General features: G+C 38.6%; 2 protein-coding genes across 3 annotated transcripts in view; both read left to right on the plus strand.

The window, feature by feature from the left end:
• The first annotated feature begins 650 nt into the window (after nt 1-650).
• LOC108008882 (arylalkylamine N-acetyltransferase-like 2) lies at nt 651-1440 on the plus strand. The gene has a single exon (XM_017072790.4). It carries the CDS (start codon nt 698-700, stop codon nt 1364-1366), a length of 669 nt encoding a protein of 222 aa, XP_016928279.3. The 5' UTR covers nt 651-697; the 3' UTR covers nt 1367-1440.
• A 6867-nt stretch (nt 1441-8307) lies between these two features.
• LOC108020912 (uncharacterized) overlaps nt 8308-27656 on the plus strand; it is a 47257-nt gene continuing 27908 nt past the window's right edge. The window contains exons 1-2 of one of the 2 annotated variants that reach the window (XM_017089330.4): nt 8308-8805; nt 21310-21346. The gene's annotated coding sequence lies outside the window, so the exon portion shown is untranslated. The remainder of the gene's footprint in view (nt 8806-21309; nt 21347-27656) is intronic. The other variant, XM_017089329.4, reaches the window with a different exon arrangement.

Below are 27656 nucleotides of genomic sequence, written 5' to 3' on the forward strand. Positions count from 1 at the left end.
ATAAGCCGTATCAAAGAACCCCCCAAAATATTATAAAGGCAATACGTTTTCGAAGATAAAGAATTATTTACTTATAATATGAACTTTATAGGAAAAAAACCAATTGGTCTAGCTATTAAGAATTAAAGAATTATTTACTTTTAATATGAAGTTTATAGGAAAAAAACCAATTGGTCTAGCTATTAAGATAGGGATTGTTAGTTTAATTTCTGTGGTTTATATTGATATGCCTTGACAACACAATTTATATATCAAATCGCTTCCTGACATACTGACTTTTTATCGCTTCATCATTTAGGGCGATAAGATTTCACTTTAAAGTTCAATAGTATTGTTTTGTTCAATGCAAAAAAAAGGCGATAAGACAATCATTAAGCATCAGCATTGCAAACACTAGTTTACAACTTTTAGGAGGTGCTAATAAATATTTCTGATCAAAATATAGTATAATTAATTTTACACGTCCCTTATGTGACGATAATAACATTTGATTCCATTTGTATTTAAGTCATTATATTTTTTATTAGCAAGTTTTTTGTAATACTAACTACAGAACAGCTTAAAAAGTGTTTTATTTTGCTCACAAGTGTTTCATGTAAGTTTGATAAGAAATTTGTATAAATGCGCGGAATAGGAATGATTGACTTTAGTGTCTATTCTACCGGTAAGAAAGAAATAGGTTAATTTTAAGTTCACGATGAGCTCCAATACAAAGGATGGTATCACCATACGCATCATGACCGTAGAGGATTATAAGAATGTAAAAGCATTCATGAAGGATGACTTCTTCCTGTCAGAACCTCTGTGCCAATCCAGCGGAGAATCCGTTCATCGGCAAAACGAAAAGGATAATGATGAATATCACCTTTCGATGATTGCTCAGGGAACCTGTTTGGTGGCACTCGATGAGAACAACGGTGGACGTTTAGTGGGATTTGTCCTGGCCGGAGCCCAGGTTCCCGAGGATATAGAGCAGCACCGCGTTGAGGCCGAGGCCATGGAGCAGCACGCTTGGGGTCGCATTTGCGTAATGCTTTCTAAAATTGAACGAGAGGCCAACATATTTGAGCGCTTTGGAATCTCGAAAGTGCTGTATTCCCACATTACCAGTGTCGATAAATCGATGAGGGGCAAAGGATTGGGTTCCCGACTCGCCGCCACATTGATGGATGTGGGCCGATCTAAGGGATTCCCAGTGATGGTGGCCTATTGTACGAGCTTCTTTTCCGCCCGCCAGAAGGAAGCCCTGGGGATGCAATGCATCCACTCCCTCACCTATGCCGACTACAAGGACGCTCAAGGAAAACCGATCTTCACACCGGCTGCGCCGAACACAATGGCCCGAGTTATGGCCATTAAACTTTGAGAAGGTCAAGTTGATAAAACTATTATGGTCTGTTACACTCAAACAAAATAAAGCGTTATCTAAACTAGTTATAATTTGAAAGTGTTTACTTTGCTTATCAGCGCGTTAATGTTTTGATAGTATTCAGTATCTTAACTGCCGGCAAGGAGTAACCAGCTAATTTAATCGCGTTGACGATCTTATCTTATACAAAGGATACAGAGGGATTATGGGAATGTGAAATTGTTTCCTGAAGGATAATTTTTCGGATCAGAACCCATGTAAGAGAAAAAGTTCACTTGCAAAACGAGAAGGAGAACGATGAATAGAATGTTTCGATGATCATTCAAGACATGTTACCGGTGTCGATATGCCGACTACAAGGACGCTCAAGGACAACCGATCTTCACACCCATTGCGTCGCACACTATGGCCCGAGTTATGGCCATTAAACTATGATTAGTTTATTATTTCAATTGTTTTTACCTATAACTAATGAAATAAATACATTACAATCAACTCATAAAGATTGCACTCAGAGATGACCCTATTTATGGAGGTAGAAATTAATCGAACACTAAAAAAATATACTTTAAATGATTTCGACCCTATCTACACAAGTTTACTTGACCAAAGTTGTACGTAATCTTTTACTTTACAGTATTGTTACTTTTTGATGACACTATAAGCTTTCAAAGCTTTATTCATGGCAGTCTCCGATGGTTTGAGTATTTGTCAGTTCTTGGATCTACATAAACTTAAAAGTTTCAAAAATGTTTTTAGTAAATTAATTTTACAAAGTTGTACTCCTTAACTTTATAAATACAATTTGTTTTTTAACCTTAGGTCTTAGAAACCTCAGTTCTTATTTCATAATTAAATTAACAATACGATCCGTTGCCCACATTAGCTTTATCGAAATACAGAAATAAATGAAAATATTTTAAACCTTTTAAACTTTGTTTATTTTTCAGAGACTTATTATACTAGTTTATAGCTAACAAAATTTATCTTTAAAGCTGGGATTTGGGATCCAAATTAACGGAGTTATTTGCCATAAAAGTTATTTTTCTAGTCTGGTAACAGCTAATTGTAAAAATTATTTTGAGCAAGGGTTACAAGAGATATGTGTGTCCTTCAAATGTAATAATTATTACCAAACGCTTTATATATGTTCATATATAACTTGTAAGCATATGCTGTAAACCTTTTGTAAAAAAAACCAATGTTTTAAAGCTGTATAAAAATGGTTCAAGGTTTCTGAGTTATAATACAAATGCTTTCCAGCTAAGCACAATATTTGTGACGTTAACTTTTATATAAAACTCCAGTGGGTGAGGTGTTATATGTGCTCACCTTTTGAAGAGCTTACACCCACTTTGATTTTATCGTTCGACCGCAGGCCTTACCACAACCTTAGGCCAACAACCGAAAAAAAACACGCATATCAATTAAGTACTTCAAGACAAAGACCACAAGTTGACGGCTCAATTAGCCAAAACCCCCGACCGGAGACGACCACCTCTTGATAATCACGGGAAGGTGTGAAGCATCGGATGGAAGCGGGATTAATTGAAAACCCATCTGCCAAGGAAATCCAGGATGGGGCCCAGTCGTTAACTATGATTTGCAAGCCGTGCAACAGGTAAAGGCCTCGTTACGTGCCAATTTTTGCTCCTGCTGGGTGAGGACCCCAATGGATAATGATAATTTCGCATGACGCTTTCCGCTCGACTGCCGCCGTTGTAAAATTTTATCGCCAAAACATGACGGGCAAATCAATTTTTATTATTTTATCATCATCATCGACGCCTGCTTAAGCTGCTTAAAGAATCTTCGGCGACGGCGTTGGCGATGGCGAGACTTTTGCGCGAGTCCCCGCGAATCTATCTCATAACTAAGCCCAATCATCAAGGGGAAATAAACCTGGCATCCCACCATCCTAGACAGAACATGCCGACAGAACAATAGAGCCGAGTACCCGCCACTCCGACCTCAACAATGCGCTAAATCATTATCAGTAATTATGCATTGTTCGCCCCCTGACAATGCAACTCATCTGGGAGGATATATGGGTTCCCTTTCTGCCTTTTGGTTGCGCTTTTCCATTTATTTTTGCTTTCCATTTTTGTCCATTTTTCCCTTTATTTTTTTTTTGTTTTTTTGATTGATTTTGTTGATTGCAGTTGGCCTTGAGCTGCCCTTGTTCTATTAATAAACCCGCCAATCCTCTGAGCCTCCTCCCACCCCCATCAGGTGGGTCTCTCAAACACCTAAACTCGCCTGGAGATGCATAATTTATGTGCTGCGAGCAAACATTTTATGCAATTAAACAAGTTGCTAATGCGATTTGCAGATACGTCAAACCAACCACAGGCCGGGGTAGGAAAATAGGGGCCAAGATGTTGTCTTATTTGGCGAGTAATTTCCAAATTAAGTGATAACGTCGCACATAAGGGGACCAAAACTCGAGGAGATGCGCCTCATAAATCACTCAACTGTTGCGCCCAGGAAGGTTTGTGTACTTGCTAAGGACTCTTGAGGGGGCGGGCGTTGAGGTCCCAAAGATGGAAAGCCCTAATCTTAAAGGGGCCGGTCTCCTTTGGCCAAAAGCTAAGTAATAATAGGTAGCGTGGGTAGGCGATAAAGTTCTGATAACTTCATTTAGTTGACTAAAAAACATCTTTAGGTTTTAGCAATATTTAAGACAACTCTCGCAATCTACAGGAGTTTCACTTTTTTAACTTCATCCATACCCACACCTAGAAAAAATCGTTAACTTAAATGAAAGACCTGTTTTCTTAAATATTTATTTATTCACAATGACCAATATTCGGGGTTCCAAAAAAAAAACGATTATATATATCTATTAATTTGCATATATATTTAATTGCTAACTTTTACAGAACCCAAATATAGAAATCAGATAAAGAAAACTTGACGGAACTCTTTCTAGAAATATAAGAAGAAAATATTTTTTTCTTTTATAGTACCATAAAAACTTAAGAGAATTACTTAAGCCAATATATTGAACAATCTTCTTTCTCAGTGCATAGTTGACGTACCGGGGCAATAAATTAAACTGCATTTGGCTATTTTTGTGGTCATTAGGCACGACTGCAGTTTGTCTGTTTTTGGTCTTGGTCCTAAAACCGATGGTCCCCCATCTCCACCGATTGTCTCCCACTTGGCCAGAACCGTAGGATCGTAGGACCTGGAGCGATGCAGGCCACTATCTGCCACAAGTTTTAATGAAGTCTCGCCTAAAGTTCTATATGTCTGCCGGAGATGCGGAGGTAAGCTGAGTTATGCCTTGGCAGTCTTCACGTGGAAATGGCATTATGAGTTATGTGTCTGTGGTTCCGCGGAGGATGTGGATGGCTTAATTTCTCGTCATCGTCAGTTCTCCGCGAAATTTCTCCCACAGTGCCGCACAGTTCAATTAACATAATTAATGTGCGCCGGGACTGTCTCGTCTCCTCTCGTCGGGTTGGAAACTTGGTGGAATATTTTTGGGATCGGTTTACGCATTGTTACAACTCAATTGGAGTTGCTTGCACCTCTGACACCTGTCTTAATGAACAATTAACTGGAACAGCGCTTTAAGTTAAACCTGTGGCCTAGGAGCAAACATGAGAAATAATTTATTTTTAACCGCTTTATCATTGTTTTGCCACCTTCTTAATTATTCAGCTGTAATGCTTTTTTTATTAACTAGGTTTTATCATGGTTGGAGTTCTTCTTCGTATCTTCTGACATACTACAATTTTTGACTTTTATTATACCTCGGTTACAATTTAAATTTTAAAAGTCATGAGAAGACTTGGAAAATGTATTTAAAGAATATTTGATTTAAATAAAGGCCTTTGTAAAGAGTGCACTTTTTGAAGTTTGGTTTATTGATTTCAAAAACAAGTTTTTCGTTTACTATTCATAAACTTTGGTAACTATTTGTTTGTTCTTGAAAAAGTTTGAATCATTCTAAGCAGTCAGGACCACAGCTAATGCATGTTATAAAGTTTTATTTTCCAGATGGCTTGGAAGTTTTATGACGGCTTTTCGAGCTCTTGAAAGTGACAGTGGAGCATGTTTAGCTGCCGTTAGTTGGGGATATTAAATGTCTTCGTGCCCCGGCCATTTGTCAGTTTTGGATTTCATCTTTTTTAGGGTGGTCCTTGGTATACACCCCCCTCCCACCAAGAGGAGTGCACTCGAGAAACAATTTCAGATTGCACTCAAAGCTAAATGGGCGCTCAAAAAGGTGACGATGGGTTTAAGCAGCCGAGCGGACATGTGTGAAATATGATATGCTCATTAAGGCTCTTGGTCTGGTCTGGGTCTTTTGCCCATCCAGCCATCCGAGAGCCACGCCCCCTTTTGCCCCGGCCCGCCCAAGGCGCCACGTAAGTCAAGTGCATAAATAAACGACTGGCTGCCTCTTAATGAGAAAGATGACGAGGGTGATGCGGCGTACACCTGCCGCCCGTCTGCGTTTGTGATATATCATCCGGCTGCCGGTACGCAGGCAAGGACACCTGCCAGAGAATCCTCCTCAACCATCCACCTAGCCACCCATCCAGCCACCCATCTAGCCACCCATCCAAGGCACCCACTCAACCACAGCTTTGAGTGAGAAATGTAAAGCAGTGGGGCCAGCGGGAATCTGGCTCTCAGTCAATTGGTTTTCATGGCACCTTCTTGCCTGGCAAATCTTTTGCATTTTTACGCATCCGATAAATACCCTGATTGTACGGGGAATCCTGTCTAAAAAGTATGTACGGAATTTGTTGGAATTTCAGGATTCGTTAGACAAGAAAACAGAAATCAAAGTTTGCATTGCGAGGAAAAGCAATGGTTGGTAATGAGAAGATATATGGTACCGATAAGTTGTACATTTTCACAGGGTGCCTTTTAAATATTTATTAGTTTTTAGTAAAGAAAATATATGGTTTTCCATATATAAATATATATATATCCCAAAAATACAGAAAAAGTTTATCATCCCACCAAAATCTTAAGAAAACAAAACGATCATTGTGTACCAACATCATATCATGTTGAAACACTTTCTTGTAAGATCACTTCCAAAGAGTATATCAATCTCACTCTTCTATCGCACTTCAGCCAGCTATTCTGGTTTCCCCCCATATTTTGTCTTAGTAAGATTGTTGTTACAGTGCGTGGTCAATCGGCATAATAAATCATTATAACGCCCACTGGAGCCAAAACTCCGATCACCGATTAAGTCATCATCAGCACAGGGCCAGAAGACCAAGAGGAAAATAAGTGGATATAGCGACTTGGACAAGATCGGCGCTGGAAACAATGCGTCGCCTATGTAGTCGTCATTATTATTGGCGTGCCCAAAAGTAGCCTTGGGGTCAGGGTCGGGTTTGGACCTGGGTTCGGGATCGGGTTCTCTGTTTCTCGGGTTCTTCGGGGTCTATTGACGCAAGCCAAGCGCCGACGGCGGAGCTTATTTAAAAACTAATAGAGATTTAATCTGTTTGACTTAGCAATGAAGTCATTTAGAATGTAAATATTGAAGCGAGTAAAGATTGTTAAGGCAGTGTTCTCGAATGGAGAGTTACGGGCTTGAAGGGCAAGTCTTAAATGAAGCACAAACTGAGATGGGATAGGTTTTCAGTTAATGTTAGATTTTTAGTTGGACAGGTGGTTTCAATTATATCTACCTAGAGAATAATCTTCGGCCTTGCTTTAAGTTTGAAAAATATTTTTAGATATTGTCTATAATAAGTATTCATTATAGTTTATAGTGTTATAATAGGGTACCTTGAGATAAACTTGTCTTCTCTTAAGTAGGAATATAATTAAAATGTAATAAATTTCTATTTCGTCATCGATGTAGTCGTTATATCCGTTATTATCCGTAACTTCCTCCATTGCAGTTCTTGTCTAACACCGATTGCATCGAAATTTTCCCCCGCCAAAGTGGATTATGTTTCCTTTTTGCATTTCCCATCTATTATTACCGCCTGCCTTCAGGCACCTGTTGAACCCACACCGATGGCAATATTATTTACCTACATCTCAATCTCAGCCATAATCATAATATTTACACCTTTCTCCAACGCCGTTGTGCGCTGTTGGCTTCCGCTCTTCAATGGAGGAAACAGGATTACTCAAATGCAAATCAATTGAAAATACAAATAGAAAATTTGCCTGAGAGCAGTGGAGCAAAAGGTAAACTTTATTATAAAGGAAAAAACACCGTTAACAACAGCAACTATACACCCACAGGGAGTTCGCGCCAAAGTTGCAATTGTAGATACACCTAGAAAAAAGTTTACTTTGATTTCAGTTTTGATAAATGTTATAATATGTGTAAGGTGATGTCATGATAAGTTAATAATTGCAATATGGTTTATTTCTAGTACTGATCAGTAATACTGATACTTTTTTGGGACTTTAAAAAGTTGCAAAAGGGTAATGCTAACATTTTCTTTCAGTGTTTTTTAGTTGCAACTAGAAGTCTTGCGTTTTTCTCGGTCTGGTGTGAATTTATTGCTTAATCATGGGCCTTTAAATCGGCGCAGCTGAAATGTAAATAAAATGCAAAGGCAGTTGGGTTACCCAGAGGGTTTTGGGTTCGGTTTTAACAAGGTGAGTGCTTGTCTAACTGGACGCGCTCCGTTTTATTTGCTGGCCATATTCTGCGGGATTTTACGGGTAGGCGTTGCTGGTAGCAAAGGTGTTACGAGAAATAAAAGACAAAAAAAAAAGTAGTAAATTTGTGGCTGCAACTCTGTGTCGTTTGTTTTATTCGCCGGTTGGACGTGTGCGGTGGGTAAACGCTGCAATTAATATGAGGCACATGCAACAAGAGCAGCACCAACACGAGCAGCAGCAGCAACACGCGCAGCAGCAACACGCGCAGCAGCAACATGTACACCAGCAACATGTTCGATTCGAACAAGAAAGCCAACCTAAAGCTTGGGTCGTCAGTCTAAAAACGAGTTTCATCGCGTTCGGTTGACCGACTCGCTCAATTTTGAGTTAATTTTTTGGCCTGGCCCACTAAAAAAAAAACCAAAAAAAAACTAAAACATAACAAATCGAAAACAAAGCCTCTTTGCGCCCCATTAAACATATGCTAAATTAGTCCGTTGTGTAAAAGGTGTAATACCATGATTTTGTCATAATTTAACTACCGCAAAACCCATTTATTTGTGTTAGTTTAAACCTAATTAGTTAAGCAAATTACCGACGTGTTTGGTAAAAATATTTTTGAAAATTCTTCCCCAAAATGTGCAGTGTTTGTGTTTGTGCGCGCAATTGAAATCGTTTGTAGAACGGTAACAGGTAAAACAACAAATCAACAAACAAACCAGCCAACCAGCGAACGATGTCGGTGAATATAACCATTAAAATGAAGTTAAAGTTGCTCCCGAGCTGCATACAAATGGAGCTGTAAATAAGCAAACAAACATTTCCAGCTGGTAAGTTTCAATTGCCTTTTGGGCTTTCGTTAAGGCCGGGGTGTTGACCAGATGTGGAATAAATCATAATTAGAGCGGGTTTACATTTCGAATTGGGTTATGGGTACGACGGAAAGCCCAGTGTGGGAAACTAGGTAAATTGTCTTTGTTTGTGGAACTATTTTGAACTGCGTTAATTGTGGCTTAGTGTTTGGTATGCATATCTCTCGCATTAGTGGCTTAAATAGGCTGAGAAAAGGCTATATAATAGCTATAAAGATTATGTCTTCACCATATAGTACGAATTTTATTGTATTATGCTTTAAAAATAGTTTAATTCTCATAACTTTAAAAGCAAGGACCATTTCTACTTTATTTCTTCTTACAAGTTAACTTTGTAATTCATTTCTGACAACATTTTAAGAATTTTTTCCGTCGAGAAAGTTGTGGGGTTGAAAGTTTTTATGACGAGTCAATTTTGGCATAAAGCCATGACAGGTAAAATTGTCTCAATGTATCTCATACCCACATGAGAACCCTTTTCGCAGTTCATACCATTTCCAGGTATTACACTTTGTAGTCTTGTTGAAGCCGTTAGTTCAGGTTTGGACTTAAGTTCCTTGACTTTTAAGTACTGTTCTGTATTATATGGAACCAAACAGCAAATTTTCAGTGTCTGTGGAAATTATTTCTTGACAGTTGCTAATAAACCTGCCTACTTCATGGGCACAACTCGCAACGGTCATTACTCATGCCAAATCTTCTGTCACTTCACACCTTCTCCGGTTAATTCTACGGTCAAGTTGTCAACACCATGCGAAGTGGAGTCTGTGTGCGTGAGTGCCTCTTAAGCCTTATGCAACAGCTCAAATTAGCCATGCAATTTGTACTTAACTATTTACAGCGTCTTGCAGCGAGTGAGTGAGTACTGGCCGGAGATTGGGGGGTAATGGCTTCTTTGGAGCACTCTCTTCTACAGAGGCGGGAATAATAAAATGGCAAAGGACTTGAAGAGGACAAGCGACAAGTTTATCACTTGTTAAGCCAAACGCTGCAGACATGCACCCAGCCTCATCCTGAATCTTTGCCCAGACTGGGACTCCTATTCCTACTACTCCTATTCCTGTTCCATCTGAAGACCCCGCTTTGAGAATCCGATTCCAGACGACGTCGGCGTCGAGTGGCAGGCCCAGATGGGCGCGGCAGATAAGGAACTGGGCCCAGACCCAGGCCCAGACCCAGAAGACCAGTCAAAGAATAGGGCGTTCTGGGTCCGATGCCATTTGCATGGCACTCGCTTGAAGTGGGCCACTCTGGGGCCCGGATGAAAGCGGATATCAGAGCGAATACACAGAGACAAGAAGTGAAGTGTTTGTGTTACCCAAACCTATTTATTCATCTACGATTAAGATTCCCAGAGCAGAGAAAGTGGGATCTTTTGTTTTAGATTTTCCCAGTAATTTAAAAGAAAATATTAAAAGTGAAGAAAAGGTTACATAACGTTTAAAAACAAATTAAGATTATATATATATATATATCACTGACGAAAGTAATTTAAATCAAATGGCAATTTATACCTAAAAAAATTTAAGGATGTTATGTAAAATGTATCAAATGACTAATCGCCGTAATCGCTGTAAAACGGAAGCTTCAAATTAAAAAGTTATTTTACCATCCACCATTTTGCTATATTATTCATAATATCAATTTGAAGTCAATGGCATGCCATTTTTGGCAGTTGGGACTTAAACTTAAATCCGACAAGATGGTCTCGGCCTTTATGGAAGTCCCTCGGAAAGTGGATTTTTTCCACAACCATTCACCCAAAAAAAGTGGAAGACGCAGCTGGTCCTCTTCCTTTTAGGCCATTTAAATAATGGCTGCAAATTGTTAGGTGACAATAAAGAAGAGCGGCAGCCACAAGTGTGTAGTCTCAACAAAGCAGCCTCCATCGGCTATAAATAGTCGGAAAAGAGTCAGGAAGCGAATGTCAACTCAAAAATTACGTATACGCAGACGTCACTGTTCATCGATAGTGCAACTTGAGTGTGCCGTCGTTTCCGCTTCGGAATCGATTGTATTGACTTTTCCATTTTCCAATTTCATATCAATGATTGCTTCGAGCTGCGGCAACCTTGTTTATGATCATTTAATTGACATGCTACCTGGCACCTGGAACTCTTCTGGGAATACAGCCATTTATTGAGGCCATGGGCCATAATTGATTATCAGCTGGGTAAATTGTGGAAGTCAACAAAAAAAATCTCATTGTCAAGATCGACGAGACAGGAGCTTTCAATGTGTCCATTGTTTTGGATAATAATCTGTAAAATTGAGTATCAATGTTAGTCAAATGCAGCATCCATTTCGGTTTTAATTATACTCTCTGTCTATAAACTTCAAATTCAAAGCAAATATTATGAATGTGCAAATATGTCAACAAATATTCCATCAGCTTGCCAGTAATGAAACTCAAAAGATAATTGAGACTTAAGTCTGCACTCTAAAGAAAAATTTTGGGAATCTAAAGAACGAATCAAAAAGGGTATTTACAAGGTAATCAATATATTTTTAAAGTGGATATTTATTTTAAGTGCTTGCAATAATTAGGAAGCAATCGGTTACTCTTCTTTTGCTTAATCTACTCAAGAGCTACTATTAAATCCTCTACCACATCATACCACTTGGTTTCAAGAGCACTTTGTAATTAACTCTTACAAATCTATTTTCCTAAGAAGCTTGACCAATTAGCATTATTAAAGGAAGGTTTTGTTTCAACGGTAAGAGTCCTTCCTTCTTGTCAAGCTGAAGGAACAGGTGGGTAAACAATGTTAGTCACTCCTTTGGATCCGCCCGAGGTCGTCACTTTGATTTGCACAAAGTATTTGCTGGACAGGACAACAATGGAATTGCTTTTACGCAACTTTAATTAGCAAGGCAAACAAGATGTCCTGGCACGCCAGGAGGTTTTACCTTTGATTCATCACCCGACTCCGATGGCAAGTCCTTTGGATGCCTCTTTTTCCCTGAATAACGTTGACAATACGGCAGAGGTCGGGGGAAATTGTGACACAGAAAATATGCCAAAACACGGACAGCGTTGAAATTTAATTAAAATGTTGTCGATACGTAAAATGCTTCCTTTTTGGGCAGATGCTGCGTATGCGCAATTTTTAGCCTATTACCAGCAATTAAAATGGCTATCTTATTAGCCGCCTGCTAATTGAATTTTTAGCTCACCCTGGGGGGCCTCTGATTTTGGCAGTCGTTGACCTTTTTGTTTTTCCTTCCGCACGTGTCCTGCAAAATTGATAGGCCATAAATATTCGTTATGTCTGGAAGCAACAGTTTGGGCCACCGAGCATAAACATAAAAGGGATGCCGGGCTCCGGCTCCCAAACTTCCGTCTTATCCCCTTTTTTTCTCGGGTCTGTCCGCCTCAATTGTAACTCAAACAAAAAGCTTAACAATGAGAACGAAAAGTTTTGTTCTTGCGAGATTCCAGGTTATGCTTCATTAATTTAATGCTGTTTTCACAATAAATTTCCCTTCTTTCCATTTCGGTGCCAACAAAGAGCACTTCGGACACGCTTATGCAAATCCCAAAGAATTTACATTCCAATTTTTCTTCATATTTCGAAGGCTTCCTGGTTTACGGCGAATTGATTTCCTGGATAAAAGAGGTCTTCTAAGAAATTCTAGTATGCTCACGTGCATAATTTACAGGAGTTTTGCTTTATGGTAGTAGGACTGTAAGTAATTGAAATATCATATTTTTCTTCTTGTATCCTAACACCAAAAATGCTTATCAGAATATATATTGTAGACACTATATTATTGGTTAAGAGGTTGCAAATTCCTTTATAAATACATGACCAATATTACATAAGAATTTTGGAAACAGTCTTACATAGATATTTATTATTGATCAACAGATTGAACCTTTGAGCAAATCGGGCATTGTTGAAATTTATTTAGCATGAACTTAACATGCCAGAGTTAACCCTTTTTAATAACAAATGCTTCTGGAGGGGTTAAGTGGGGTCTCAGACCCATCAAACGTTTTTCGTACTCCGCTTGACTGACTGCCTGTCACGATTTCCTCCAGAACTTATGACTGTGTCAGGTAATCGACATTGCGAAAACATGAACTGTGTGCTCACATAAATGGTTGCGGGTGATGGAGCAGGAAAAACAAGTTGTTTAAAATTGTATTAAGGGAACTCCGGCAGGAATAGTTTTGGCCCTTCTATGAATACATGTACATTATTGGAGCGTGAGGCTATGAACCGTCATCCCAATCTCAATCCCATTCCCGTGGAGTTGGCACTCTGTCACGCTTTGATTGAGTTTAGCCGAGCTTTCCAGCTGCCAGGGGGTCCATCCATCAATATCGAAGCTACTGACCTCCCGGCGGAAAAACGGTTGCTCGTCTTCCGTGTTTTGTGAACTTATCGAGCACCCTAACTTAAGTTTTTGATTTTTTTATCACTATTATGATATAACTATCATAATTCAATATTCTTGTTTGCTCAATAAAATTAATTAGCTGAAGTCGAGTTGAGCAAGCCAGCATAACATAATAGGTTGCAAAATACCTCAGTTATAAGAACTTATATATAAAGTATAATTTCCAAGGTATGAAAACCTCTGCATTTTTGTACTTACGAAATATTACAGCTTAAAGCAAATTATTTTAAATTAAAAAATAATACTACTTAAATGCTTTGATATATATTCCACAAACTTCACTATCATCTTTAATAAATAAATAAATAAATCCCCAAAGTTACCAAATACTCTTGAGATACATCTATCAAATTCATAATATATTTTTTGTAAAATATCTAGGTAATTTGAATCGAACATTTATAAATTGTGCCTTTTTGTACAAATTATGTTCCGAATATTTGCTGTTTTTTCACCATCACTTAGAAGACCCCTTCTAATGGCAGTTCAGACTGTTGGCAAACTCGTGAGCCAAGTTGTTGGCCATGTTGAGTGGAGTGACTGCACTTGCAGTTTATTTGGCCAAAAGCTGGCATTCTCGATATTTGCCTCCTGCCGTTGGCTGAATGTTTGGCAACAGCCAAAACAGCCAAACAATTGCCCAACAACGAGAACCTTTCTCCCCGAAAAAGATAGGAGTGCAACAGCAGCTGGTTTTTGGTAAGGGATTTCGCAGAGGGTCATGGTGGCAGGGGAATTGTAAATGGGAATGGGCTTGGGACTGGGCTTTGGGCTTTGGGTTTTGGGTTTGGGCCATGGGCATTCTAGCGGAACTTTGTGTCGCATTATGCCGTGTTTCGGGTTGTCGGTGGATGTTGCTGCTGTCGTGGCTGCATGTTGCCTCCAATGTTTGGTTACAATTGTTTTTCAGAATTTTTTTTTGGTCTGTTTTGTTGGTAGTGCCGCCTGCCAGCGACATGCATAGATACATAGATACAATTGTATCTGTTAGTGTTCTCTATGGCATTCTGCACACACATACTAATTATGTTTTGTTTGCGCTTGGCTGCCGTTACAACACCCACCCTCCCCCTGGCTAAAAGCTTTTAATTATTCCTGTGTCATTTCAGTTTTGTTTTATCAATAAATACGTAGGCCAAATGTGAGCATTTCAAGTGCACAGGTTCAATTCGTAATGAGCAAAGCCAAGGCAGGAAATTCCCAAAACATGTGTATGAAGGCCAATAGATAATTGAGCGGGCCTAATAAATTAGGGCCAGAATCAAAAATGAATGTGTTGATTCTGTATTTAATAGTTCAAATAATGATATTGATTTGATGTAGAATACAGTAAATATCGGTTATTTTATTTTATAAATATTATTTATATAAAATGAGGTATTAGATATTAGGTTTAACCCGTGATGTTACTTAGAAATCTGATAAAATGAAAGTAAAATTATGTGAAACGAATTTTTAAAATAATATTCTTGTTGTTTTTGGTTATTTTTTTAAATTTTAATAAACATGATATGCCTATTATTTTAAAAGTATCTAAGTGCTATAATTTTGAACCGCATAGTCTAGGAAATACCATTAGGAGCCTGCAAATGATTGATGTTGCATTAGTTCAGTTAAAACCAAGTAAGTTCAAATTGAAAACTCAAAGTTATGTTTCCCCAGTGAGCAAGCAGTTAGGATAGTTTACAGAAATTCTTTGAACATTTTCTTCTGTACTCCGACCAAATACTGCTTAGTAATCCAAATAAGACCCTTTCGGGGTTGGGGAAGTTTCTTATGAAAGCTGTCAATGACATGGCCATTACCAGATCATAATCAGATTAATTAAGACCGAATACAAGCCGAGCATTTACGCAATCATAAGCCATGAAGTTCAGGGCTACTTCACGTGATAGATCCATCAAACTATATTTTGCTTCTTATGGACAGTGGCATATCCAAGCCTACGACAACTTTGAGATGCATTCAATGGCACGGAGAGCATAAAACTTTATCGCCTTGTTTGATGGCCCAACTTGATCCAAAGGCTTTATAGTATGGGAAATAACTTTATGGATCACTCAAGCGACTGAGGCGTTCAATTAAATGGAGGGCACACGAATAAGACGGTCCATAAAACGATGAATGAAAATGACATCAGCGAGCCGAAGGGAAAGAAAGAAAAAAAATGGACGCGAAAAGAGGGCAAAGATATGACGGGCTGTTCTTTTTTTTCTGGGTTAATCAAATTTAGTCGTGGCATTCGTTGTTTCCCTCACTTTCACGGGGTAAAAAACAAATGACGGTGGGCCATTAAGCACCTGTGTACTCGTACTCGTACATTCTCGGGTATGTGGTACACATATATCTTGCAGATACGTTTCACGTGAGTTCCACAGATACCAGAAGGCACACGCATTTTACGTTAATTACATGTCGCTACATTGTCGGGCTTTGTAATTATTTTGACAGCCAAACCGTTGCTGCTGCCTCTTTTGTTGTATCTTTGCATTTGAAAATCCGAGAGTTACAGTTACATTCGTTAGCTGTTCGTTGATGTTATGTTTTTTCGTTGCTTTTTTTTACAATGTCGAGAATCTCTAAAATCCCCCCAAAATCCCCATAACTGATACACCATAGCCCATACCCCCGCCTTCAATCCTGGCAGCCAGTCAGTCAGTCTGTCAACAGCGTTTTGTTTAATGAGCTTTTTACGAGCCGTGCAATGAGTAGATACATCCCAGACCCACAGAAGATACAGATACAACGAGGCGAAGTTGTTGTCGAGCCGCTGAGTACCCACACATGACATCTACAGTTAGGGCGGAACGTTAGGCCCAAGGCACAGATATGTGAGCTGGCCACGTGGGTTGGCATTATGTTTCTCTGTTTTGTAATTATTGCATTACTAAGTAATCAGAACATATATCTAGGGGCAGACCTAACACCTAATGGTCAAAAGGAATATTTGGAACAAGGGTTTCTCTTGATTACCTTGAATATTCTGGAGATCTCTAAGGTACAGTCAGGACTGTTCTGAAAATAAATTATCTTGTTGTCATCAATAAAATTTACAAATATTATTATTTCCTAGCACCAAACAAATATTATTAATATATATGATATATATGGTCGTATAGTCAAAATAATAGATACTATATCATAATGTTTGTTAACATTTTTTTTTTTTATTTTCAAGTTATTACTTTTATAATTCTGACCAATAAATTATCTAGGAACTAAAAAAATATAGTTAAATAAACTATTAGAAATGCAATAAAAACGGTAGTTGAATTGCAAAGTGTTGTTAAAATTTTGTACGAACGAGCTATCTATCATCAACCTAATAAATTAGAAACATCAATTTATTCAGCTGCAATATAATCCCAATAAAATGTCGAAATCTCCAATGCAATTGATTTATGCCAGCAAATAGTGGCAGCACTAATATTTATTGGGCTGCAAATAAATACTAATATTATTATGCAATTCCGCCGTTTATGATGGACAACTTCTTGGTAAGCCCTCGGCAACTAACAACTTGGATTGCGCGAAAATCAAAGCATAGAATTGGTTTTTGAGGTTTGCAGAGGACTCTGGTAAAAGGCAGTCAGTTCTTAGCCTGTTCTTGACTGTTCTTCATTGTGATGGAATGACAGCCAAACATCAAAGACGCTGCTCTTCAGCCAAGTGCGAATGCAACTGGGATGATGATGACTACGAGTTAGCAATGAAAAACCAATGTCTGCGGTTTTTGCCATATTTGATTGACTGCTTGACTAACTCTCTCGACGAGCATTGCACCCGTGGTTTTTTTAAAAAATCATTTCTAGTTTGGGGACGAACGCGTGCGCGTTACGCTTTCGGTCAAGCAAATCGGAATAATTGCCCAGAGTCGTACATATATATATATATAAATAAATTCGTCGTCATGACGAATAAATGCATAAAAAGCGAGACGAGTTGTATATTCGCCAAACAATTTGCATAAGCGGCACCGGAGAAACAAAAAAAAACTACTTCAATATCCGTTGATCGCAGCATCGCCGAGCCAGCAATTGTATCTGCCAGATACATCTACATTTGTATTTATGCCCCAGTCGACGACTGCATTGTCACATCTACATATCCCCAACTGTATTTGGTTTCCATTTACGAGGTTGTTGGCGCTACCGAGTGCCCCCAGTCTGCCCACAATATCTCCAATGTTATTATTACTCCCCCAGCAGTCAATATGGTAATCAAATGCTGACATATCGCGGGAAGCCAAGCGTTATTGCTAGACTTGGCTTTATTATGAAGCAATATGTGGTCCTATCGATCCTTTAAAGCTAATTATTTTCTGAATTAATAGAAAATATATTATTATAAGCAAAGTTTAATAAATTACTTACTTGAAAAACTCATTTCGTGTTTTCAAAAGGGTTATTTTTTAATTTCCCTAGAATTTTTCTACTACTTTAATGAATAATTTAAATGAAACATTTACCATTCTGCAGCTGTTTTCCCATGCATTTCACTACCAGCTCGTAATGCTTTGGCATTAAATATGAAAAATCAATTTCAGATGCTGGGCTTTGGCATAAAAACCGCAAAACGCTCGACCACAGATACAAGACCTTACACATTCACGTGTCATAAAGTCTGAAAGAGCGGCGAACGCGAGGAAGAATGAAAATAATACAAGCTTATGCATTGCACCCCTGGACTCATAACGGTTTCATTGTTAGTCGAGGAACATAGCACATAAACATAAAAAGCATGAATACACTCAGAGAAATTTGCTTGAAGTTATGCTATTACAATTAAATTAAAAATAAAGTGGCGTATTAAAAGATACAGATGGAATAAAAAATATATGTTTAAAGCATAAGATTTATAAATAACACAAAGGAAAAAACAATTCTAGTGCAATTTTAAAATATTACTATGTTAAATTATTTAGATTATATATTTTATATCCTAAACCTTACAAAAATTGTTGATATATATTTTTAGTAGAAGCGACTTTATTTTGTAATATCCCAGATCTTTTGTACCTATAACATACAAAATGTGTCATAGGTATTTAGGTATATTAAAAACTCTTCAAAAAATGCTAATAATATTTAACCTTCTTTAAAATCAAAGACCATAGCCTCATAAATATGTGTTTAATGCTTCTGAGAAATTTTTCATAAGCCTAATGAAAACAAAATTGTTTTCCCCGTGTATATGCATATCCATTGGCTGGAGGGCAAGTCAAGAGCGTTTTGTGGAGGAGAAGGCGCAGGAGTCGAGGACCTGCAGTGGTGCAATGTGTGGTCTTGTGGATGTGGCCCAGCCTGAATCCCTCACGAACCACCCTCCCCATTTTCTTTTTTTTACCAACCCCTGAGTTTCCTATTAACGCTTAGGTTGAAACGAAAGTTTTTTCTTCGGCTGGCCGATATTTGCATAAAATGTGCAACGGCTGCTGGCAGCTTGGGTTACTTTTTCGATTTTTTTTTCCATTTTTGTTTTATTTTATTATTTATTTATGCAACCGCCTCGTTTGCTTTCCATGGGCCAGCACGACTTGCACGTTCTTTTTCGATTGCAGGTTGCTGTAATGGCATTTATTTGAAGCCTAGTCAAGTGCTTCGTAAAAAAGTTGGCGGCAAATTAATGAAGTTCTACCATCCTGATTAAAACTTTGCTCTTAACCTTGCAATTCTGCGTGCATGAATCTGTGGGAAAAGTTCTCTTCCGGCACATTACCATTTCCATTAGAGAGATCTCTGGGTTTCTTTTTTCCCCCAGAGCCTCTCCCATGGTTTAGCGAGCGATTTTCATTCAAAATCGAGGGGTCCGCCCTCATCTGAGAGATTTGACCCAGTTATGCCCTGCCTGGGATCACGATTCAAAGATTTATTTTCCCATTTTAATTGTAGTTGCTTTGGCTTTCTGTTTTGTGGTCATCAGTTTTTCTTCATTGCCTTGGCTTTAAACCGGGCAGATAAATAGCCAGAAGGCTGCTTTATTCAAATTGCTATTGTTATGAATAAAATCAAATATTTGAAGATAGTTTTTGTGTGGCTTTGTCCAGGCTGCCTTTTTTTTTGACTGGCGGGGTACCTAGATTGACAGAGATAAATAGAGAACTGAAATGGGGCAGATGTTGGAAAAAAATACTTCATTTTACTCATCTCTTTCAGAAGATGAGTTTTCATGAAAATAGCTTTGGTCGAGACAATAAAATTTCGCTTTTTATATTAGTCCTTACATTTCCCTAATAATAAATATTTGCTCGTCAAACAATTTTTTCACTAAATGCCAGAATGGTAATTTATTGATTTTACAATAAGTAAATAAATAAGTATTAAGTTTTCACTACAAAATAAAGTTTTCAGGAGTATAGATTAAAATGTTTGCATTTTTAATAACTCCACTATTGGTGCTAAATCAACATATATATATACTTCATGTGTGGCGACAAAAAATTTAATTAAATGATTTAATTATAAAGCCTTGTGCGTATTCTTAATTAAACATAAGCAAGTTTTATTTATTGACTTAAAATAATTACCCAAAACTATACACAATAACAGAGATGTGTAGCATAAATAGTTTAAAAATTGCAGTTAAAAGCCCAAGATCCGTGCCAGTAAACGAAAACAGTTAAGTGGCTGTTAAACTGCAATTGTTTTCCACATTTTTGTCCACCAATTTACCTTGAACAATTGCAGTTGTTTATTTAAGATCCGAAAATAAACAAAATTCGGCTCACACAGCTGGAAAACGAGGTAAAAAGTGAGGAAAAAGCATCCGGAATGGCCCCGGCGAACTTGAAACTGGCAATTGGATCTGCTGGCCCCAGTGCTTAATCAAGTGTGAAATCTTTAATCAAGTCGAGTTCCCCACGACCGAGTGAATTCCCAGCTGCCGTCGGCCGAATCCCAGTCCCAGTCCCAATCCCAAATCCCAAACCCAGTTCAAAATCGCAGCTCCAGTAACGGCTTCAAAAAACCGATGCAACGCAGCTGTCCGATGGCTTTTCAGTTAGCCTACCTGGTTTGACCTTTTTTTTTGTTGTCCGGTGCTCAAGTTGTTTTTTATTATTGGATTCCCCTTTTTCGAGGAGCCCTCCCACGCTCCCAAGCCTGTCAATTAAAAAGCCATTCGATGGCCCAGGCCCTGAACTCCACGACTCGTTGCCAGTTGGCGATAAACAAAGCTGAATAAAAATAAAAAATAAAAAGAAAAACGCTTTTAACTTGTTTTATTTTCACTGGCCACTTTCGAGTGCGAAATTAAGTGAATTAGTTGTAACTGGCTGAATGGCTAAATTATTGGCACCGATATTGGGTTAAGTGACAGCCTAGGAAAGTGGCTGAGGAAAAAGTTTTCGCCGGAAATTAAAATATTAACAGTTGGCAGGCATTCAAAGAAAAAGTTGTGCCATGAATTTGCAGGAGAATAATATACCACAGTCTTTTTGACAAAAGTTATTTGGATTGTCACTGAACTTTACTAAAAACATTTTTTAGACTATATATACTATACTCACTTGGTAGACATTAAAGCTTTTATCATAGAAATAATAAACTATTTTTAATGTACTATTTTTTTTGAGAAGCTGGTATTTAATTTTGTATCATATTATTCTTTTAATTTTATATTATTTTAGTAGTTTAATTTTTTATTGATATTTTTAACAATTCCCCAAAAATGTTGCCCATTTTTATCGGGTATCCTTAAGGTTTATTCTTTAACTTGTGAATCCGTTTTCATATTTTCTTGCATTTTCAACCTTTAAAATAAACATGGTGGATTTAAGTTAGCCATGCAGCCTTGACTTAGGTTGAAAATGCTCTGCGATTGGCAGACTCTGATGGACCCACTGAACCACAAAGTACTTTCATTCCTAGACAAGCGAACAAAGTGTATCCTAGTTTTCTTTAAAAAGTGACTTCGAAGAATCCTTGTAATGGCCGAAGGATTTTCTTATTAGAATCATTTTTCATGTAGAAGTTTTCCCAAGCCACATCGTTATTCAAATCCATAGCTTAAGAGATTACTTCGGCTAATAATCATTTTCATCCTTTCTCTTTGCAGTTAATGATAGGACGGGCAAAGCTTCCAAGAAGTGGAGGTAAGTGGAGATATGAAAAGGGCCTGTTCAGCCCCACAAAATACCGAATCACATACACATGCCCATGACCCAAGGGACGCATCGGTATCAATCTTAATTTATAACAAATTTAATATGGTTGTTTCTCAGTCGAACACCGAATTCCCCTCGGAAAAGCGCCTACACATATGCTGCGTATAACCAATTCGATTTTTGCCACGCCCTTGCCCTTTTCCTGCAAATTTGGTGCAATGTGTCGGTTCTGATGGGTTTTCGGTTACCACACTACGGACCTTGGATCCTTGGATCCTTAAATCCTGTACGTCAACGCCCGTAAATATGCCACAAAAAATATTGAAATGGGCGCCATGGAACGTGTACGGCAAAACACACTTAAGTGATTTTATGGCGCCATTCAAATGTTTTTCAAATCAGTCGAACGTGAACCGCTGAAGCTGAGGTTTTTCCCTGGGTTCCATAAATTCTTTTTGCCAAACACCTCAGGGCATTTCCCATTTTTTTTGTGCCTGGCCTCATGAGAACAAGTGGAAAACGTTTACCAGCAACAAGTAGATGGAAGAGTTTTCATGGGTAAAGATGGAAAACTTCCTGATTTCCTTATCTTTGAGGCCACCTGTCGTCGAAGGTTCTGAATTGGTTTGGCCTTCCGATTGACTGACTGACTGAGTGAGCGATTGAAGGAGTGGTTGCTGCCTGCGGTTAAGGTCCTGCATATTTTACCAGGCCACATTAAAGCCAGTCCTTCGAGCCTCGATAAATTATTGAGTATAGCCCTGGCCCTGAGTTCCGAAATTTTAAAATGTTCAGGAAGCCTAGCACTTTTTAGCCCCATTAGATGCCATTAAGCTTTGCGGATCTTTCTTTGCCATTCCCAGGCGATAATTGCTTTTTCCACACTCTTCATGGCACAACTCTTCCCTCAACGCCAACAGATAATGTATTTCAAATTGTTTGCCGTATACGCAATGTACTATACAACTTGACTTGACAAAAGTTTGTGGCAAATATTTACCTTACTCTCCCGCCCCAGCGCTAATGTATAAATAATTGCATGTCACTTGCTGACTGAGCAAACACACACTTCATTGTTTGTCCCGGCGATTTAGGGTTTTTTTTTGGTTTTACCTCGACTTTGGTTTGGATTTGAGCCCTATATATATAACGTGTGACGGCCTAACACCTCGACATAATTGGTTTGGGAGCCGCAGAAGGCCTCTCATTATCATAATCAATGGGAAGCTATATTGGGCATAATTGCCCGCCCATTAAGGGTCGACCATATCAGAAAAAAAACCCAAGGGTCGAATTTATCTTTTCTAATAAAAAATTTAATATATGAAAAAATGTGGGTTTTTATATTATTTATGTCACATCAGGACATCAAAAATGAAACTGAAAATCAATGCACAACCCGAGGGCACAAAAAAAAAACCCAGTGTTAAATGGTTCGCTGACGGAAAACTCTGGGGCCCAACACATTTGCAATTGACAGTCGACAGCTTGTTGACAGTGTCGTCTTAAATAATGCAAACCATTAAAAAAGAATAAACTGATTGTATAAAAAATGCAAACAGCAGCAAACAGCAATTACCGCCGAGAGGCTTTATGAATAAAAGTTGGTTACGAGCTTTATGGCCGCCGAGGTTGGGAAATGTGTTGGTCAGAAAGTGGTCAGTGGCTTTTCGCCGTTTTGACCACTTTTGATCGGACGTGATTGGTGACAAATTGTGTTTAATTGAGTTGTTATTTGTTAAGTTATATGACGGCTTGCTTTTATAATAAATATTAAATTAAAGAGAAGGTGACAGCAAGGATGTTCGTATGCGCTTCGAAAATGTTTTTTTCTTATCAATTTAATTTTGCTTGTGACTATAAAATTATATCATAAAATGTAAACTTAACAATTTAAAATATTTTAGCTTAATTAGTAGTTGTCCACAATATATTTTAAATATGTTTATATAGCTGATTAATGTTCTTTCTATAAATGGATAACTTATAATTGAACATTTCCTTTCAATGTTGCTTTAATATTGCAATATTCACATTTATTTAAATAAATCTGTGCTATCTTAAAGTTAAAAGTATATTTTCCAAAGCCGATAAAAGCCTGCTTCCCACTAACTTCAAGGTTATTTTGGCTTCTTGATTTGGGCCCCGATTCAAACTTAAATGTGATGGGATGTCTGTGGCCAGAAAGTCGCGCCGACAAGTCTGCAAATGCGAGTTTGTCGCCCTCTGCGTGTCTGTTGTTGGCTTTGCGCCCCATAAATCACAAAATAAATTTTGCGCGTGCAAAATACATATATATATAAAAAACGGAAGCGAGACATTCAGCAAGCAGAATGCAATAAAAAGTTTTTGACTTTTGTATTTTATTTTATATTTGCTTGCGCGCGGGTGAGCAAACTGAATCGCCAGCCTCAAACTAAAATTTAAGCCCCAAAGGGAAGAGGCAGAGCGGAAACGGAAGTGCGTAATGCCATACGTGACCAGACCGCGTCGAAAAACGACACTGGTATCTGCGGTTTGTCCACGGCAAGGTGCAAACAATTTTTATGATTAATTACAGTGCCCCTCCAGACCCAAAAACCTCATGAACATGGCCACGTACATGAGTCAGTGGTTCTGTTCTTTTGTTGGCAAATGAAACAATAGCACCACACACATCTGCACTAAGAATAAAATCAGGCAGCCATAAAAATGCAATAAAGAAAAAGGTTTTTCCCTTGAAAGTGTGGGGTCATTTACTTCGTCTGGCCTGGAATGTCGTAAATACTGATTACGATGTTTAGGCGCCACATTACGAATCCGTTTTTCTATATCATATGCAGAACTCATAAAAATGTAAGGGTGTAATCGTTGATCCTACTCAGCGATTTTGTGAGAGCGGAAGTATCATAAAATACCATGATGGCAGTAAACAATGTTTCATAAAGCTTGAGGTCTTAATTAAAATATATATTCCATTACATGTTATGTCAAAATATTTATTTATGTTTATCAAAAGGTGTTAAAAAATACATTTTATAATTTTTCTTCATTTATTATTCAGCATTTTTGAAGGCTTTTAACAATTATGTTGAATAAAAAATTGGATGCTTTTTTCTAATAAGCATAAAAGCCCTTTTTTGTTAATCCCTTTTTACCGATTTCTTTCCCTTTGTGTTGTGCTTACACTTTGATAATTTTTGGTTAGGAGTTTTAATTAAAATTAATTAAAGCGGGAATGCTGCCAAGGAGCCCTGCCAACGCCCAGTTAATTAGGAGTCATGCCTAAACTGACGTAATTGCTGGGGGGAGGTGACGATCCCCAAACTCCCCGAACCACTTCCTCTACAAAAAACCCCCTCAGCCCCGCGGATATATGTGGCAAATGTGAAAGCAGCTGTTGGCCAAATGTGCGAAAATTACGGCCAAATTGCTGGCGAAAATGACTCGCCTAGACCACGGCCATGGTCATTGGGGCTGATTTGCATAAGAGAGCTTGCGGGCTCAGCTGCAGTTTCGCAATTATTCATCCAGCCATTCAGCCAGTCAGTCAAGTCAGGCTGTTATTCCATCAGTAAGTCAGCAAGTCAATCGCAGATGCCGCGTCACATCGAGTATCGTTTTCAGGTTCTCAGGTTCTACTTCTGCCCTGCAGCATCATCTCTCCAACTCCATCTCAAAACTCCATCTGCATCCGCTTGCCTTTTTCAGTGGAGTTGAGTTCTTTCACCGACTACCGACTGCAATTTGGATGCCCCGTAACTGTACTGTACCAGAAAGGCCGCAATTTCATTATGCAGATCGACAGACCCACCTCGAGTCGACCCTTTGGGTTCGTTCGCCATTAACTGGGGCCAAAGCAAAAGCCTTGCGGTTTAACTGGGCCAGATGCATGGCTGGAAGCCAACTCGACGGCTTCTCAATTACTTCGCCTGGCTCAAAACACCCTTGAGAGAGCTCAGCTGATAGACAGATGGGCATTTGTCAAAGCGAAACCGTTTACAATATTGCTTTCCCTTTGAGGAAGCTCAATCTGAGCCCCATTTACTGTCATATTAAACTTCAGATGATTGCAAAGGCGGGAGGCGAAAATGTGATTCATAAAGAAGGTTCTGTTGTGGGCCTGTAACAAAAGTTTCCTTCATTACATTCTCTGTAAGTTGAGAAAGAGCTTAAACTAAGACAAAACAGGTAAAATTAAAAAGGAAAAACCCCACTGACACAAAATTAAAAGGGAGTGAGGAAATTGCAGAACTCATTTACTATGTAAGACAAAAAACTATTTGCAATGTTCTTATTAAATGAGGAATAAATACCAGAAGAAAAAGTACACTATAGTACTATTTAAAGCAAAATATTAAAAGCTAAAGAATATTCTAAGATCTTTAAAAGTATTATTTTAAAACTATAAGTGAAAGATAATACATTCAAAGGATCCTTGAAATATTTATAACTCTAGCATTTAAAGAGCAAGGTTAACCCCTAAAAAGCTATTTAATAAAGTTAAGAACAAACAATGTGGGTATGAAAATCCAGAAAAACCTTTTAAAGTATATACATAAAAAAAGTTTTTTCATTATACCTAGAAACTTTATATTTTCTAAACACGTCTGCACTAGAAGGTTTTAGGAATAGATAAAGGGATAAACCCAGTAGTTGACTGACTGTTCAGTTGGCCTGTCTCTGAGCTCCACATCCCTCGCTTTGCGTTTTTTTTAATTATCTCTGCGCGAAAACTTTTTCAAGTGTTTTCCTTCTCGCGCCCCCAGTTTTCCGGAGGGTTCCGGCAATTAACGCCACGTTTCGAGTGCCAAATGTATTGTCCTGTTGCCGAAGCTCTGGGTTCGCGGCCTTGGCGCACTTATTAATTTGGCCAATTTAAAGACGGAAGCGTCAGGCGGCTGAAATAAATGAAAATTCATATTTCTCAGCGCCAGAAAAACAGAAGATAGAGAGAAAAAACATCCCAGAGAAGCGGTTTCTTTCCCACAGCCCCGGATGAATATAAAAAGATACACGCACCCACAGATGCCGCAACTGCCACCGCAGCAACATCAGCTTCAGTCCAATTTAGCCAAGACTTTTCCCACAGTCATCGCAACCGAGTGAAGACTGTGGCGCCACAGTGGCTGCCAAAAGTTGTTTGCCACAGGAAGCCCAGCCATTCGGGTGACTCAAAAGCATCGGGGACATTAACGAATCGGGACATTTGGAGTCGGGTTTTTTATGGTTACGTGGCGACGTCTGCGTTGGATTGTCGTCCCGAATGCAAAGTGACAAAGCCAAATGTTTCCATTTGTTTTCCACTGGAGCTCCATTAATTAATTGAAACAAATTATTGGGCATTAAATCGAAAGAGAATTGGTGAAAACGAATTTCCTGAATAAACATCCAGATGGTTCTGTCCATAGATATCTTTATATCCAGATGGTTCTGTCCATAGATATCTTTTGTATCTCCAACCAATTTGAGACCCATCAAGTTCGTCAACTTGAAAACACAGATTGTTGTTCCATCCACACGCGTGCAGCCCAAATACTTTCAGCGTAATTGTCTAGCCCCTGCCCGGAGGTCTACGATTGACCCAGAAAAAATATGAGGAATATGGGCGAGTGGATGATGAGTTTTGAGGCTGTCAGAAATCGTTCCTTTCTTCTACAGATTTTTTTTTTGTTGTCGAAATTGCTATGCTTGGCATAGACAGCTGGCAATTTATTGGATTGGATTTGGCCAAGTGCAAGTTGCAGGCATTAAATTAAAACGTGCCCGGCTGGAAGAGAGTCGTGATGAAGCTGTGGCAGCTCTTAGCCCGCTGACGCCCAGCTAGTTAACCCAAAACGAAGGCCACAGTCTTACAGACTTTAGTCTTCAGTCTCTTCACTCAACACTCAGCACTATCCCAGTATCCATGAGATAAGAACAAAAAAAAAAAAACGAGAAAGGAAATGGGTGGCTATGGGCGAGGTTCTTTCGCTGGCTTTTCTTGGCCACAAAATGGATTATTATGTTAATTACTGTCACGTCACGGTGTTCGGTGTTCTGTGTTGTTGGGGGAAAAGCTGGCTACCCTTTTTCGCTGGTTTTCCCTGGGTTTTCCACCAAAAAACCCAGAATGACATCTGCCATGGCTTCTGGTTTCTGCAGCTGCATTTCAGCGCCATTCAACTGCAAATTAGCGAACATACAAAATATGAGCCACAGCTGGGGGCATTTAGTGTTCACTTTTCAGTGGGCGTTTGCGTGGGTGGCTGCTTTTCCGTCTTTTCCACCATTTTAGTCTTTGTGTGCAGTAAATTCAAATTATTTCCATTGACACGTG

This window comes from Drosophila suzukii, chromosome 2L (genome assembly GCF_043229965.1).
Source record: "Drosophila suzukii chromosome 2L, CBGP_Dsuzu_IsoJpt1.0, whole genome shotgun sequence".
NCBI lineage: Eukaryota > Metazoa > Arthropoda > Insecta > Diptera > Drosophilidae > Drosophila > Drosophila suzukii.

Bases quoted from the DNA above. Each gene is read 5' to 3' on its own strand.
- LOC108008882 (XM_017072790.4), top strand. From the start codon at position 698: ATGAGCTCCAATACAAAGGATGGTATCACCATACGCATCATGACCGTA.